Raw genomic sequence first — 16649 nt, 5'->3', positions numbered from 1 at the left:
TCCTTTCAGGCTATAGATCTAAACAAGAAAGGGAAGGACAACAAACACCCAATGTATAGGAGGCTGGTGCACTCAGCTGTTGATGTTCCTACTATCCAGGAGGTAGAGTGATTTCCTTTCTAACTTCCACACTGTTTAGGCGCCTTTTAACACTGAAGATAAACCTTAAGAACTAAAGCACAACCCTGTTTAATTCTCCTTGTGATGAGTACTGCAGCTTCATATTGAGCATTGAATGTAGGAGCTTAAAATGTCATACTTTTCTTTATAAACAGGTAAACAAGTGAAAATGTCTTGAGTGGTGCCTGGTTTTCAGACATAGAGTATTGTCAATTCCTTTCATATTAGGATTTTACTAGGAGCTGCAGGTAGCTGAAATCTTTTTTAAAAAGCGTGCTTTATCTAAGTCATTGAATATGGTCTTTAGTGCCTGCGTTTGCATATCTGGCCCATTTGACTGTATTGCATTTTTAACTATTGAGGCATTGGGTAGATGTCAACTTTAGAAACATCTGAATGATTCATTAAGAACCAATCATTTTGTTGATTGCAAAAAACCAGGACTCACTTAACATCTGTTTTGCATGAATTGTTCCAAGAATAAAGTTCTAGTGTGTTCTCTTTTTATTTTTTCTTCTGAGCAAAAGGTCTGATTGTGACTCATGTAGATCAACACATGACCAAACTGGATAGCATATCATTTTATTTATTGTTGTAACTTGTTTGCTATGACATGCTAACATATATTATCCTTTACAAACATAGATGTAAATAAATATTGCTTTATTATTGTTATTGAAAAACATGGATAAACAATAGCTACGCTGATAATTTTGGAGACACACATTACGGGCTGGATTGAAGTGGCTGAAACTAAAAATAGGTTAGATTTCCTTTTCATTGTGTCACCTTGACCCACTTCCACAGAGGGTCTTTTTGGCCTTGATAACATCCCAGAATTTGAAGACATTTTTTTTTGGTGATTATAATTCTCATAGATGTTCTTCAAAGAGCATAAGAGAAAAGACTGCATTCCTTACTAGAAAACAGATCTTACTAGGTAAATTAGCTGCATGGCTCCCTGTAGGCTTTTGCTATGAGTTTGGAAAGCTAAGGAGATCAGCCTGCATCAGAAAGCACTCATTGTCAAGTGAAAATCCTAGAAGTATAAAAGCAGTCAACATCGATTTGAAACTGGCATGTATTTTAAGGTGCAAAATCTTCACTTCAGGGAATATACCTTTATTTGAACCAGCATTCTGGATCAGATCTTACTGCTCCAAATTTACCCTGTCATAACCAAGAGGGTTGTTATTTTGAACTTAATCAGACATAAAAGCACTTATTTTACTGCTGAGCATTGCATGAAGGAAGCAATGCAGCCAGTGTTCAGGTGCTAACAAACCATGTCAAACAGCTGTAAGTATTACTTCTGTATGCTGGAGGGGCAGTGTCTGATAATGCAGATTTCCATGAAGGCTTTTTTGCGTAAAACAGGTACAGCACTTTGGCAGTTTTTTTCACAGTCCTGTTTTCTTTTATATAGAAAGTAAATGAAGGAAAGTACAGGAGTTATGAGGAGTTCAAAGCAGATGCGCAGCTGCTTCTACACAACACAGTGATTTTCTATGGAGGTAAAGTGCTACATTTATTACTCGCATTATTTGATTTATCTTTGTCAGTAGGAAGCTCACAAGTTCAAGATTAGTTTTGGTATTTGATAATCTTAAATTTAGATGAAGTTATTTGAAAGCCCTTACAAATGAAAGTAAGCTATGAGAGGACTTGGTTGACTAGAGGGTCTGCTCTTGCCCACCTGCTACATGCCTGTTTTCATCCTCTCTGCTAAACCTGTCAGTGGGAATTTGCAACTTTGCCATCCTGTTTCTTCTGCAAGCAAAGACGCAAGTTAGTCTATGCTACAGGTTTCTTCTGGAATACGTGTTGCTTTAAAGTAGAAAGAGGTTTCTGATGTGCTGTGTCAGCAAAAAACATTGGCAATATCTGCCTTATTCCAACAGCAGATGCATCTACATCCCTCTAAAAATACCGGTGCCATCAGAAAAGGACTGGTGCCATCAGAAAAGCTGCCAGCCACTGAGGGAATTAATAAGGTCTGACAATATAGCTAGTATGTAGAAGCACCACCACCACTTCTAGAAGTCAGAGCCAGGTCCAGGAACAAGGTTCTCTAGAGATGTCTTTTCAGGAAGGATGTGGTTTGTGGTTCTCCCACGCAGACAGCTCAGGGGAACTGGGTCCAGGCCGTGTGCAGTGTCAGGCAACCCACACTGTTGCTAGTAGGGAGAGCACTAAGAGAGGGAGTGTGCCGATAGAGACATGCACAAGTGTCAAGGAAAACCCATAGTGATAAACAGTTTCTGAAGCGTTCTCTGAGCAGAAATACTTATGTATTTCTTATGTACCTGTGTTCCCTCCAATGGTGACTGCAGAGAAGCATGTTTTAGGGCAATTGGTAAGACATTAGCAGAGAAAGGAACTGGATCCATATTTAGAGATTTATATTTGTATTGTTTGGTTTAAAGCTCCCAACAGTGTTTTTTGCATTATAAACACAAAAGAGCAAGGAAATATAGAACTGATCATTAGAAAATTTTAAATGGAAGGGTTATCTGAGTGGCTGAATTATGTTTTGCATTCTAAAGCAAGACAATTACAGCATGAAAGTCATAGCAGCTGCAAATCTTCGTGAGCACGGTGATCATCCTGTGATTGTTCATAACATTTATTTTTAATTTATAGCGGACAGTGAACAAGCTGACATAGCGAGGATGCTTTACAAAGACACATGTCATGAAGTAAGTAGCACCAAGTAACCAACATATAGACATGCTGTTTGGTTTTTGCTTTAGAAGCTAAGAGAATGATTCTTCCTGTTCTGAAAACAAGGACTTGAAATTCTAGCTACTGATTCAGAATTGCTTTTCCATTTTTTGCAACTACACTGTCGTTTGGATTAAATGATATTTAAGTTTTAGTTTTGAAATAATATAATACATGATTGGACTAGAAATAATTGTACTTGCTTGTATAATTTCAGTCTGAAGTGGGATTCCTACCAAATTCTGTAATTGTCATTGAAACATTTATTAATATTCAAAGGAGACCAAAAAGTAAAGATGAGGTGGCTGTCACATTTGCTCGGTAGAATTTTTTCTTTCAAAAAAGTGCTTTAAATTTTGATGAATTTAATAACTATGCATTTTAGCTTTAATAAATCATAAAGTGTTCAATTATGCCCTTCCCCCATGTTTTTTGAAAGTATGTTTCTGCATCTGTCTTTCATCTGCTCTTAAGACATCTCATTTTCACACCTCGTTGCACAGAAGTAATGCCACCCAATTAGCAAGCAGGACTGAAAAATTCTGCCACTTACACTACTGAGCTCATACAAATAGGATTTTTGGAGCTTATTTATATCTGTTTTTGTTTTTCAGCTGGATGAACTGCAGCTTTGCAAGAACTGTTTTTATTTGTCAAATGCACGACCTGACAATTGGTTCTGCTATCCTTGTGTATGTTGCTGACACGTATTTTTATTTGTTTGTTTTTCTGCATATTTTCCTGCAGTTTGATCTCATTAATGCATTGAATATTCAATTTCTGTAAGCGTGTTTCAGATGTATGATTAAGACTCTCTTAAATCTAGATATTTAACACAAACAAAATGTTGGTTGAAGTGCAAGGCCGTATCAATACGTGTAATAAACTTGATTATCAGACAGCTACATCACTTTCACAAGAAAATAAGGAGCTTACAGAAATAAAACTTTAGGAAAGGAAAGGACAAAGACAAGTTTAATTTGGGGGATGCTTAAAATACATGTTTTCAATAGTCTTTTTTTGATGATAATCCAAGCAATAAATCTTACAGAGAAATATGCATTGTAAGAAGATAAAAATGAAAATAAGCATTAGATATAAAACAACAACCATATTCTTAAGAAACTAGTATAACATTACAGTAAAATATTTGTGGTACAAATTAATATCATGCTTCATATCCAATAATAAATACAACATTTTTTTCCAGATACCTAATCATGAGTTGGTTTGGGCCAAAATGAAAGGCTTTGGGTTTTGGCCAGCCAAAGTCATGCAGAAGGAGGACAATCAAGTTGATGTTCGCTTTTTTGGTCATCACCACCAAAGGTAATTTATTTATTCCACGTGTTGCTTTCTAAAAACAGTATTTAGAATGAGTTTATCTCATGTATCACACTGGGAGTAGTGGCTCAGCTAGTTGCAAGCCAGTTGTTTCATAAAGTTTAAAGCTCAGTCTAACACATCCGAAGTTGCCAAATGGCTCAGAGATTCCACGGTTGGGATAGAGTTGTTACTTAATGCCATTTTAATTAAAGAAAGCCAATGAAATTCTGGCAGAGAACTGTTTTTTCGAAGCAGTAACAATCTGCTAATCCAGTCCAAGGTAAAAATTGGACAGAAATGCTCTCATACTACCAGCAGTACTGACTTTCTGCAGTGTCCTCTTCTGAGCAGTCACACTATGTGTTTTTTTGTTTTGTTTTAGCAATATAATATACATCACAAATATTTCTGTTTTACTGCTGGAACACTGATGAAATTCCTGCTGTGAGGCGGTTGGCAGTTTCAGAGAATAACTCTTTACATTGGAAGCTTCACAATTTTTACTTCCAAATCCACTTGTGTGTTCGGCATTTGGAAAGGGTATAGCTAGATAGGGTCGCTACAGCGGATGTACTGATTTTTTTTGTTGTTTAATTTATGTGCCTGTATGTGAGCAGAGGAATATAAATGTTTGCAAATTAACATGGTTTTGGGGAAAGCGTATGTTTTCAAGCATCCCAAAAGGTCTAGAGATTCAGTAATAGTGTTCTATGAAACTGTTCATTTAAATTGCTTTTGATCTAACTTTAACATGCTTTAATTTGTGCATGAACTACCAAGATTTCCTAATGGGTGCTAAGTGAATACAGCATCTTTATTTGTGTCACAATAAAAGAACGAGTGTCTTTGAATCTGTTGCAGCTTACCTCATTAGTAGTTCTGGCATTAAGTTCACAAAGCTTCAAACTATTGAAGAAAGTAGGATGACTTGTGGGATCAGGTATTTGTAACTTTTCTGAAGTGTGTGCTGGCAGAAAAGGCAAAATAGATTCTGCTAGAGTGCCATTTCTTGAAAAATGGAAGACCAAATTCCCAGTAGGTGTAAATTAGAATTGTTTCTCTAACTTCACTAAATGATATTTATGTTACAATAATTGAAAATCTGACCATGGGCAATTAATTTATTACATTGTTTACTCTTTTATGTAGATGTGCAGGGCAGTAACTCTGTTTTCTTTAATATCCAGTGCTGCATAGTGTAACCTTTCAAAATGTCAAAAGCTGCCCATCTTTTTCTATGAGGACTATCTCTGAAAATACCAAAGTACTTTTGGAACCATATCACTGGTATAAATTCAGTCCAGAAGAGCGTGACAGTCTCTGTATGAGTTCAGTCCTGATAGACAGGAGTCCAAGCCACAGAATATCTATATTCAGAGTGATAATTTGGTACATGCCTTGCTGATTTTAGGAGAGGCCAAGGGCTAAACTGGATTAGCAAATGAATCTTCAGTAAAGATGCTTCTGTGTCTGTCAGAGCATTTAGCAAGAGAACAGGCAGCTGATGGGTCTCCTTTTTGAGCTAGGAGATGTTTGTGGCTCATCAAAAGCAAGCGAGACTTTCAACACGCACAGCTAATAAGTCTGATAACATTAGTGTCTAATTTGTCACATTTTTCAAATGTGTCAAGGGTGGGAAGATCCTGTGTAAATAGGAATTGTCAGCTCTTGGCCACTCTGAAAAACTGCTTTAGAAGTCCGTTTTTTAAGTCAAGATCTGTTGTCCTTATTTTGAGTTTCTCAACCCATCTGTTTATTCAACAGGGCCTGGATCCCCTCTGAAAATATCCAGGATATCACAGTTAACATCCATCGGCTGCATGTGAAACGCAGCATGGGTTGGAAGAAGGCCTGTGATGAGCTGGAACTGCACCAGCGATTTCTTCGTGAGGGGAGATTCTGGAAATCAAAGAATGAGGATAAAGGGGAAGAGGAGGCAGAGTCAAGTATCTCCTCCACCAGCAATGAGCAAGTGAGTGTCACCACGATGTTGGCATCCAGAGGAATTTATTACAGGATAGGGTGAAAACATGACATACCTTGAATTAATGTACTTTCAAATTAGCCTTGTGCTCTGTCTGCAGTTTTATGGTGACTGTAAGAGGATTCAAAGACTTATTTTCCGCATGTTATGTAGCTTAGTGTTAGCAAGAATATACATTTTTTCTCTTCCCCCTTTTTTTTTGGATGACCTCTGAGAAATTTCAAGATGTTTGTCATCTACAGCACCTTGATGAGAACAGACCAAGATTTCTAAACTTAAGCAGGCACATTCAAGTTAAATGTCATGGATATCAGATGGATGGCAGCACTGCCTTCCTGAACTCTCATCAAGGGACAGACCTGAGCTCTTCTGCCTTTTCACAGCTGGAGCATGTTCACTTGGGACTTGGGACTGTATTCTGTGCTACTAGTCCCTGAGCAACACCGACCGTGACTGTTAGAAAGTCCAAGTAAAGTTAGGTGCAAACACTGCACTTCAGGAGCATGTGACCAGCAATTAATTAAAGTAATTCCAAAATAATTCTGCAAAATAAGAAAAATTACACTGCCTTAACAAATGTGAAATGCACAGAGGGAAAAGATAGAAAACTATGCACTGGAAATTCCCTTATCAAAGCCGGGCCTTGCTAGTCATTTCGTGTCCAACAGAGTGTTTATATTTGCAGTCACTGACTTGGCAGGAAGTTTTTCATAGCTTGCAGGATGCTTCACTGTATTTTTGGCAACTTCTTCACTGGCATGATCTTCTTTCCTCATTTGAAACCACCAACATCTTCCTAAATTTCAAAAGATCATTGTGTTTTGACCCTCTTCTCTGCCCTTTAGTCAAACAGGCCTATCATCTAATTTCTGTCCAAGAACTGACGGCTCATAAAACTGGATGTTGCTTTATGGGGATGCGTCTTAACAAAGATATTTTTGTTTTGGTTAGTTTACCTAACTAAACCTTTGTAGCCCCCTTTATTTAATTTTGCATATACAGTCATGCAACAGCATAGAATGAAACAAGAAAACAGTCACAAAATTTATGACAGGTTACAGTTCCTGTAGTTTTTCAGGTTTTAAAGTGTCCATTTTCATATTTTCTATCCTGTCTCACCTGTTACATCCTTCACTTGCTTAATGCTTGTACCTGCTTCATTGGTTTCCAAACAGAGGAACATAAGAATAGCCATCAAACTCAGAGCTTTAAAGTAACCTGCAATATTCTTGTACTGATGCTAGATAGTACCGGATGCTTCAAAGGCTTTAGGAAGGAACTGTAAGATTATATACCATTCACTTAGACCTTAATACTTTTTTTTTTTTGCTAGCTATTCTTGTTTTTTTTTAGAGATGACGTACTGATAACCCTTCATGTGTACAATAATAATCAATTAAAGCAAGTCTCAGGAATCTTAGTGCCTTTCTTTATGCATGTTTTCTTTGTGGTAGTTGTTGCTTTCTGGCTTCAACAAAGATCTGCTACCTAGTTATGAGTTGCTGATATCACAGTATTCCAGAAAACAAGGGTTTGAATTTGCGTGTGAAATGAAGCAAAGAATGATTACAGATATTTTAGAAAATACATACTGCATTTTAGAACATTTGTGAGTTTTTGTTCTCTTATCAGAGTGTACTTATCACTGATAATGGAGAAAGTTTACTGTGTGTACTTGTTATTTAAGAACCATACTCAACTTTCTGTTCGCTAAATTAAATAATTGCAAATAAGCACAAAGAAGACACACATTGTTCGTGTTACAATGACTGCTACTCATATGAACTATTGTTTGGAATGATTCAGAGTTCTTTTCATAATGTTCACAGCTGAAGGTTACTCAGGAACCAAGAGCAAAGAAAGGACGACGTAACCAGAGTATGGAACTCAAAAAAGAAGTAAGTAACCTCAATTATGTGTTTGCAGAGATAGCAACAGAAAAAGTCTGAAGTTGTAACAGATGCACCTTTGGATGCTTTCACTTTTTACTGATTTTGTAACACTAATCTTAGAAATTCCAGCCCCATAGCTTTGTTCTCCTTACTAACAAACATAATCGTACATGCCAGATTCCAGCCACTGGTGTCTTTATGGTGATATTCTGTATCATGAATAAATCCAAACTGTCAGTCTACAAGATTTTTTTAGAGTCAATTCTACTTGCTAAGTAAATCTACAAACAAAAAATTCAAAAGTATTTTGCAAGATCAAGAATATTACGTTCATAAAATACCATAACCAGACTTGTCCATGGAAATTCCTTCCTTGTCCATCTGCCTCACAAACTGAATGAATTGGGGGAAACATTAACCCATGGTCATGTAGCTACAGAACTGTGTTATTATCCTTGCACACAAGGGGGCAGTTGCTTAAGCAGTCATAAATCTAGCGTTAGTCCCAATTTCTAAGCATTTTCTTGCCCTCGTTTCAGCTTCATGATGAACAATGAGAAAAAGTTGCACATATGCACAGGACTTGGGTCCCTTCTACAGAGGAGGGTTCACATATTTCAGCATCAGAGCTATGTGGGATGGGCCTGCTGCCTGAAATATTGATATTGTATCTGATTCCACAGGACTGTGTCTTCAAGGCACTTTCATAAGTGTGGATGTGACCGTAGTTTCCCTGGGACTGCCAGAAAGGGAGAGTGGCATCTTTCCCAGACTACAGTTTAAGGATGTCTAATCATCCTAGTTTTTTCTATCTAGTGTTTTCTATCAAGCAAATTCTGTAATTTCCGTATTTTTATCTTAACATTTGCATTCTTAGCTCTGTTCATACTTTATCAGTGATCCTGAAGGCAATGCAAGCGACCAGTTATAGAGTAATTTGTTGCAAAAGGGGATACACATCATTTTGGTTGGTGTGCCATGTACCCCATTACACTGTCAAGGACAAAGGCCAGTCCTGAGCAAGTCTGGTGCACTAAGGACTGTGAGCTTTGTGTGTACACTGTTAAATGAGCTTTTAAAAATGTAAGTTAAAAAAAAAAAAGTACACCTGTGTCTTGAGATACTTCAAATATCACCAAGGATTTGCAAATTTATTGCTTTATTGCTTTATTGCTTGAAGAGCAGAAACAATCAATATTACACTGCAATAACATAGGGAGCTAAATTAAATACAGTACATTACAGTAACTATGATTTCTTTCCTGATAATTGTGTAATTACAGAAAGCTTCTGTGGTCGTCCAAGTTCTTTGTTATTGGAATCAAGACTTAGACGCTCATTAGTCTTTCATCTTCAAAGCACCTTTGAAGTACTAATCAATCCTTGCAGCAGTTCTATGAAATAAATGGAATATTAGTCTCCAGCAGAGCCTGTTGGGCCAGAGTAAGCCCTGTGTTTGCCAAAAAAGTTGAGACACTGTGGCCACATTGTCTCTTCAGGAAGAATAGTAGGGGAGAAACCTGTAGTAATCCTTTACTGGGTCTTCAGTGATCTGGTATGGTACTTTTGGGGGAGGTGATACTTTTTGTTGAGGTTGGTGGTACTTTTAGGGAAGCGAGGGTCTGTGTGGCTTCCTTTCAGCAGAGCTCCTAGCTCTGGATCAGAAAAGCCTCCCCAGAAAGTTCATCTACCCAGTGTCAGCAAACACCGTTCACGTCAATTGTGCTGCCGTTAGTCAGATAACATTTTTTCTCCATAGAGAATTGAGAGTTAACTTGTTCTGTTTTGATACCTGGATTTGCAAGTTTGTTCTTTCTTTGTAGGAGCCAGAACCTGAAACTGAAGCAGTAAGTTCAAGCCAGGAAATTCCCACAATGCCTCAGCCCATTGAAAAAGTTTCAGTCTCAACTCAGACCAAGAAGTTAAGTGCCTCTTCTCCAAAAATGCTGCACCGGAGCACCCAGACCAATAATGATGGAGTATGTCAGAACATGTGCCATGACAAATACACCAAAATCTTTAATGATTTCAAGGACAGGATGAAAGCTGATCACAAAAGAGAAACTGAGAGAGTTGTGCGAGAGGCAGTGGAAAAGGTAACACTTGTCAAACACCACCTACGCCCTGGTTTGAGGAGTGGAGGAGTGGGATTAGGATTTTTTTTCTACGTTCTTTTCTACTTTAATAATATCCACCCATCAGAAAGTAGGTAAAAAAACCTTCTTTAAAGAGACTGTATAAAAATAGTCTTCAGTATTGCTTTTCAGACAAATTCTTTACCAGCAGGCCTTAGTTTAAGTAGAAAGCTCTTGTTGCTTCTGATTCTAGTCTAGTAAAATCAGTTTGTGATCCAAAAGTGAAACTGATTGTTCCTTCATGATTATCTGTTGCCAAAGCCTTTCTTTGTCTCCATTGTCAAGTGTGTTTGTAAACAATGTCACTGTTTAAATGCTATTCGTAAACAATCCTTCTTCCATCAAACTTCTGACCTAAACATTAAAGAGGTTGGCTAAAATTTGTTTGAATCTTCTTGTCTCACAGTAACATCTAAAAATTTGTTATCTAAGTCTGAGCTGGTCACCTTTGGCTGGAGAAAACAGGACAAATCAGAGGATGATTCATCTGACCTCACTTAAGTACCTGTCTCAAGAAAAAAAATGAATTTCCTCGTGGAGGGAGGACTTCGGAATGAATGTAGGGAGTTTAGGTGTTAATCCTGTAGGACTAAGACACTAAATCTCTAGCTGTTTGTATGAGGGCAAAGGAATTCCACTGACAACGAATAATACAGTGGTACCTCTCACTGAACTTAGGAATGTTACAGTTTGTATTTTCCATCGTGCTGTTACTTTGGAGTTATATGAAGTTATAGATTTAGAAAAGACAAAATCTTTGCCTGACAAAAATTAATTCATAATTTTAAAACCGATCATTAACGAAATAGACATGGAACCTGTGTGGCTGTTTTTATGGTTGCCTTGCAGAACAAAACAATTATGAACAATTCTTAGGAGATAGAAGTTTTGTTATAGCTGTAACAGAGACTACTTTTTGTTTTTTGAGGAGAAGAAATCTCTAATTATGTGACCTCCACTCACAACAGTATTAGGGGCTTAAAGAAGATAGATTTATTCCAGTAGCTATCCACTGACTTGCTTTGCTGACTTACTTTCTTATGGCAGCTGCGTACAGAGATGGAAGAAGAGAAAAGGCAGGCTGTAAATAAAGCCGTGGCCAATGCACAAGGAGAGATGGACAGAAAATGTAAGCAAGTAAAGGAGAAGTGCAAAGAAGAATTTTTAGAAGAAATTAAGAAGTTAGCAGGCCAGCACAAGCAGCTGATTTCCCAGACCAAGAAGAAGCAGTGGGTAAGTCTCAAAACTTACTACAAGACAATAACTGGAAATGTATAATGCAGACTGCAGGCCAGTGGTAGGCATTCACTTCCTTGCTTTTACCTGGATCGCTTTTTCACTTGTCTTTCAGCTTCAAGGTTTGAGCTTTCAGATTTCCTTCACCCTCACATTTGAACTCCAGATTTTCATTGCTTTCTATCTTATTTAGGTAGTGTTAACAGAACCATCTTCCATAGCCCAGCCAGATGTTGCTAAATATTGCTGAAAAATGTGTGGTTGTACTTCAGATCAAACAAATTTTGCATTATGTTCCCACTCCTTTGATCTCAAGGCCCTAGAGAGTACAAGCCCTAGCTGTATGCATTTGGAGCTCCCTTCTAGAAATTCTCATATTGATATCATTTTGGCCTTTTCCTCCCAGAGCTTTGTCTGCAGCTCTTTTATGCTCCTGTGCATTTCAGACAAACATTCTCAAATACGTTTCCCTCCCTTTCTCCCGCTCGCCTTGGAGCTTCGACTTGGCCAGCTGTGGCAGAGCAGTGTGCAGACGCCTTGCCACAAGATGGCACGCTGCTCTGAGTGACGGACGACCACCGGCTGCCATCGCACAGCATGCGTTCCTTCCTCTGCAGGGGGCTGTGCTTGGTTGGGCTCAGCCTCGTAAGCCTTTCTGGATGAAGCGGTGGGCCCTGCAGAGAGAACTGTGTTCTGTAGGGGACTGACAGAAGTATTAAAGCAAGACAATAGGTTGCTGCCTGTAACAGCTGCAATTTCGGGGTTTTCTTTTTAAAGAGAATTCCTTTTGAGCTCCTGCAGTGTTTTCATTTTGATTTCTAGTAGAGATGTACTGTAGGTGTGACGATGCTGCAGTCTTTGGTTCTCCATCAGTGAGCAAATCCTTTCCTGTGTACCTTGGGTCTGCAGACCCAAGAAGTTATTTAGGTCTCAAACTCGATCAAGTTGTCTGTAATGAGTCACCAGCCCCTGGTGTCTATGTGCTTTTGCTTGTGGCACTTGAAAAGGAAACTGAATTGGCCTTTCCCACAATAAAACTGTGTCAAATGAGCTCTACTCTGTGAGATGTTACAAGTACACACGTGAACTGTTGCCACCACTCAACTGATAAGTTGTAATTCAATCACAGTAACTGGATCGTGAGTCCAGGCTCTTAGCTGGAGCTGGTTGGGATTGTTTCTTTTTGAAGGCAGAATTTGTGAAAGAGACTCCTGAGATTTCTATTTGTCTGTTCCAATGTGCCTTTACTGTGTCCTTTAGCCTCATCAGTGTGCTGTGGCACCACATCTCTGCATCTTAGGATCATGCACTTAATGCCTCTTTCCAAGCAAGACAATTAGAGATATAAAGAGCATTTGACAGCTTCACCTTCTCCTGTGGGCCCAGAGCTGTCAGTCACCACCTTAAATGAAAGCATCGTGCAGGCAGCTGGTTTTCATGTGCTGGGAGGGAGGGGAAGGATAAACACCTTTGCGTTCAGGCTGATGGATCTGCCTGCCAACACGCAGCCTCAGGCAGCTGGAGCTGGTCCAATTACACAACTCCCCAGTGATTTTTCTTTCTGTGGCACTAATGACAGTCCCTGGTGTGTAGTACCACTGTTGTATGCAGCTATTATAATAATGATGCCTCCTTACTAAAATCTCATGTAATTAACACATACGAAATGAATTTTGGTGGCTTCGCTTTTTAATTAGAACCAGAGACCTCTGGTTTTGTGTAATGCAGATGTCTGGGTTTGGGAATGCAGCTGTTACTGTTCATACTGTATTTGTATTTTTCCTAGATTTAAAAAAATAGTCTGGTCAGAATGAAGGGATTGCTTTGCTGGTGCTTGACAGGCACACGAGCAGGCATGCCTCCTCACACCTTCGTAAAGAACCACGTTCTGTGTTGCTCTGAGTGGTCACAGTCCCCTTGGTTTAGCCAAATTTCAGTTCTGTACCTTCAGAAAATTTGGAATTAATACAGATGCCTCAAGTGAACGGCAAATAAAAGGAAGAAATGGAAAGGCAGAGAATCATGAGTTTATGCAGTGTGATGATTTACAAAACTCAGACCACAGTTGTTTTGTTTCTTTTTTATTTTTTCCAGTTATTTCACTTGCATATAAGCATCATTTAAAGTGGTGCATAGTTCATCTTTAACCTTCTCAGCAATGCTTACCTGTATATTTGTTCTAACTTGCAACAGGTCATCTTTAAGTAACTGCATTTGTCTGTGATGAGTACAGTCTGAAACAAAACCCCGAATGATTGATAATGTTTAAGATGTGGAAAACACAAAGGAAAGGAGGCCTGAGGCCAGCTGGCATTTTGCCTTCTCTGCCACATGTGCTGGTACCAGCTTAGATGACACTTTATTTCCCTTTTGTAAGGGGAGATTTACATCCCACACTTATGGCCAACATATGTAAAGGGAACTGCAGTGTCTGCAAATGGGTTGTCCTCTCCTTTCTTAGTGTTTTTGATCTCTCCAAGTGAGCAGATGTGAAGCTTGGGGCTGAGGCCTGTGCTGAATGCAATGGAGAGACACAGCTGTTCCCTGCGCATTCCAGCAGACAATCCTAATGGCTCCCATAGGTTGGTGGGCAGCCAGCAACATGAAAAACCAGGAAAGCAGGCCTTGAGAGGACGCTCCTTTGCAGATTTTTCTACAAATAAACTTCCCTAGAGCTAAGATACAAAGAGAAAATGGAGTGGAGAAGTTACCTTCTCATGCAGCTGTAGCAGTCCCTTTGCTGGTGATAGAAATAAATAATTACTGTTTTAGTTGATGTAAAAGGCAACTTCCATGCATCTTATAGGAGAGTATAGAGTTATTGCATTTTTATTTTGTTTTAAGACAATTGAGTTTTATTTCCTTTGTAGTTCTCTTGTTTTATTAACAATGCTGTAGTTAGACAGTATGTTGAAAGTACAACCTGTGTTACTCTGTGGTTTGACAGCAACCTGCACATTTCTCCATCTGTCCCCCATCATACGGGAGGTGTTCCAGGCTGAATTCTTAAAGATATTCTCTGATTCTGAATATGACAAATTAAGAAAGACAAATTTGAGATCATTAGATCCAATTTTTCACGTGTTGAGTGTGAGCAGCCCCATTAGCAGCGATGCCTCCCTACTTTGCACAGGCTGGTCAGGCTGACAGTACTGCACACATCTGGAGGCAGAGCCTGCTGCCCATCTGAGTGCCACACTCCCTGCTGAGAAGCATGCTGATTCTCTTTGTTTAAATCCTCAGTGTCCATGGAGTTATTTCCAACTACCACCAACATGGGAGCATTCTGCATGTTCCAGCACAGAAATCCTCTTTGCTGAGGCCCTGCCGAGAGGCAGGTATTTCTGCAGAACTCAGAGGCTGTGCAATAGGTCTTCCTTCAGGAGTTTTGTGCCATGCTGGTAGCCATAAACGGCAGGAAGCCATGGAGCCATTGTGTGTTCTCCAGGCTTTCTGTGATTTCTGAAAGGCGTGAAGCTAAAGGCACCTTCTTGCAGTAGCACTGTTGTAGCAGGACATCTTCTTGTCACCATTTGCAGCTCTCTGGCAATCAGCAGACACACCAGTGATGGCAGCCTTCTTGCAGGCCTACACCAAACGGTCTGTGACAAACCATACAGTAGGGAATTATTCTTTTCTCCAGTAGTGTTTTTGTTGTGGCTTTTGGGATTTCTAAAACTTAAAGGGAGATTATAAACTGGAGGGGAATCAACTTTTTCAAAGAATCATAGAATCATAGAATGGCCTGGATTGAAAAGGACCACAGTGATTATCTAGTTTCTACCCCGCTGCAGTGGGAAGGGTCACCAACCAGCAGACCAGGCTGCCCAGAGCCACATCCAGCCTGGCCTTGAATGCTTCCAGGGATGGGGCATCCACAGCCTCCTTGGGCAACCTGTTCCAGTGTGTCACCACTCTCTGTGTGAAAAACTTCCTCCTAATATCTAACCTAAATCTCTCCTGTCTTAGGTTAAAACTATGGGTAGACAGTGATAGGACCTGGGAGGATTGTTTTAAACTAGAAGAGGGGAGAGTTAGGTTAAGTGCTGGGGAAATTTTTCACTGGGAGAGTGGTGAAGTGCTGGCACAGGTTTCCCAGAGAAGCTGTGGATGCCCCATCCCTGGAGGCGTGCAAGGCCAGGCTGGATGGGGCCCTGCTCATGGCAGGGGTTTGAACTATATAATCCCTGAGGTCCCCTTACAACCCAACCCAACTCTAACCAACCCAACCCATGTTGTTTCGTGATTCTGTGATTATTGCTAGCCCACGAGGATTTCCCCCAGCAGCTCCTGGATGGGTCGGGCTTGTAACAAGACCTCAGGAAGGTAGATTTTCACGTTTGGATAGCACATGAAGGAACTAGAGCTGTTCAGTCTGGGGAAAAGGAGGCTGAGGAGAGACCTTATTGCTTTCTTCCAATATCTGAAAGGTGCCTACAGCGAGAAGGGGTTGATCTTTTCTCACTGATGACAGGTGACAGGATGAGGGGAAATGGCCTCTAGTTACACCAGGGTAAGTTTTGGTTGGATATCAGGAAAAACTTTATAGAAAGGGTTGTTAAGCACTGGAATAGGCTCCACAGGGAGGTGTTTGAGTCACCATCCCTGGATGCGTTTAAAAACTGTTTGGATGTGGTGCTCAGGGATGTGATTTAGTGGAGGGCTGTTAGAGTTAGGGTAGTATGGCTAGGTTATGGTTGGACTCGATGATCTTGAAGGTCTTTTCCAACCTGAACAATTCTATGATTCTGTGATTCGATGTTCACTCCAGCAATTTTTTTTATCATAGCTCTTAGGAGGATGCCATTATACAGTCGTAGAGTAAAAGACAGTTCCTGTATTGTGCAGCTGAAAACTCTCAGCCCACTGACCTGGGAGATGTGCTTTCTTGAATGAGAGATGTGCTTGTGGTACTTGCATGGTACAGATTTGCTGAAAGTTGTAGCCTTTCTTGGCACATGTGACAAATGCCCTGCTGCATTTGGGTGCCCAGGCAGAACAAGCAGTGCTCTGCATGCACTGGTGCACCCATGAGCAGGTGAGAAGGCTGCTGGGCAGCGAGGAGGGATCCTGCGAGGGCTGTAATCTTGTCTCATTTGTTCTCTCCAGTGCTACAACTGTGAAGAAGAGGCCATGTACCACTGCTGCTGGAACACTTCCTACTGCTCCATCAAGTGTCAGCAGGAGCACTGGCATGCTGAACACAAACGTACCTGCCGCAGAAAAAGATGA

At 39.9% G+C, this 16649-nt stretch overlaps 1 protein-coding gene across 8 annotated transcripts in view; it reads left to right on the top strand.

The window, feature by feature from the left end:
* ZMYND11 (zinc finger MYND-type containing 11) overlaps positions 1 to 16649 on the top strand; it is a gene marked incomplete at both ends in the record, with an annotated part of 58992 nt that extends 42343 nt beyond the window's left edge. For 3 of the 8 annotated variants that reach the window (XM_079537980.1, XM_079537976.1, XM_079537975.1), the window contains 10 exons: positions 10 to 102; positions 1547 to 1634; positions 2764 to 2819; positions 3459 to 3536; positions 4055 to 4173; positions 5935 to 6142; positions 7984 to 8052; positions 9870 to 10142; positions 11229 to 11414; positions 16527 to 16649. In XM_079537980.1, the coding sequence (XP_079394106.1) occupies positions 10 to 102; positions 1547 to 1634; positions 2764 to 2819; positions 3459 to 3536; positions 4055 to 4173; positions 5935 to 6142; positions 7984 to 8052; positions 9870 to 10142; positions 11229 to 11414; positions 16527 to 16649 (1293 nt within the window). The remainder of the gene's footprint in view (positions 1 to 9; positions 103 to 1546; positions 1635 to 2763; positions 2820 to 3458; positions 3537 to 4054; positions 4174 to 5934; positions 6143 to 7983; positions 8053 to 9869; positions 10143 to 11228; positions 11415 to 16526) is intronic. The other 5 variants (XM_079537981.1, XM_079537978.1, XM_079537977.1 and 2 more) reach the window with 4 other exon arrangements.

This window comes from Tetrao urogallus (assembly GCF_951394365.1).
Source record: "Tetrao urogallus genome assembly, chromosome: 7".
NCBI classification, from domain to species: domain Eukaryota; kingdom Metazoa; phylum Chordata; class Aves; order Galliformes; family Phasianidae; genus Tetrao; species Tetrao urogallus.
The sequence above is the reverse complement of the archived record's forward strand: the minus strand, read 5'-3'. Positions and strand labels throughout refer to the sequence as shown.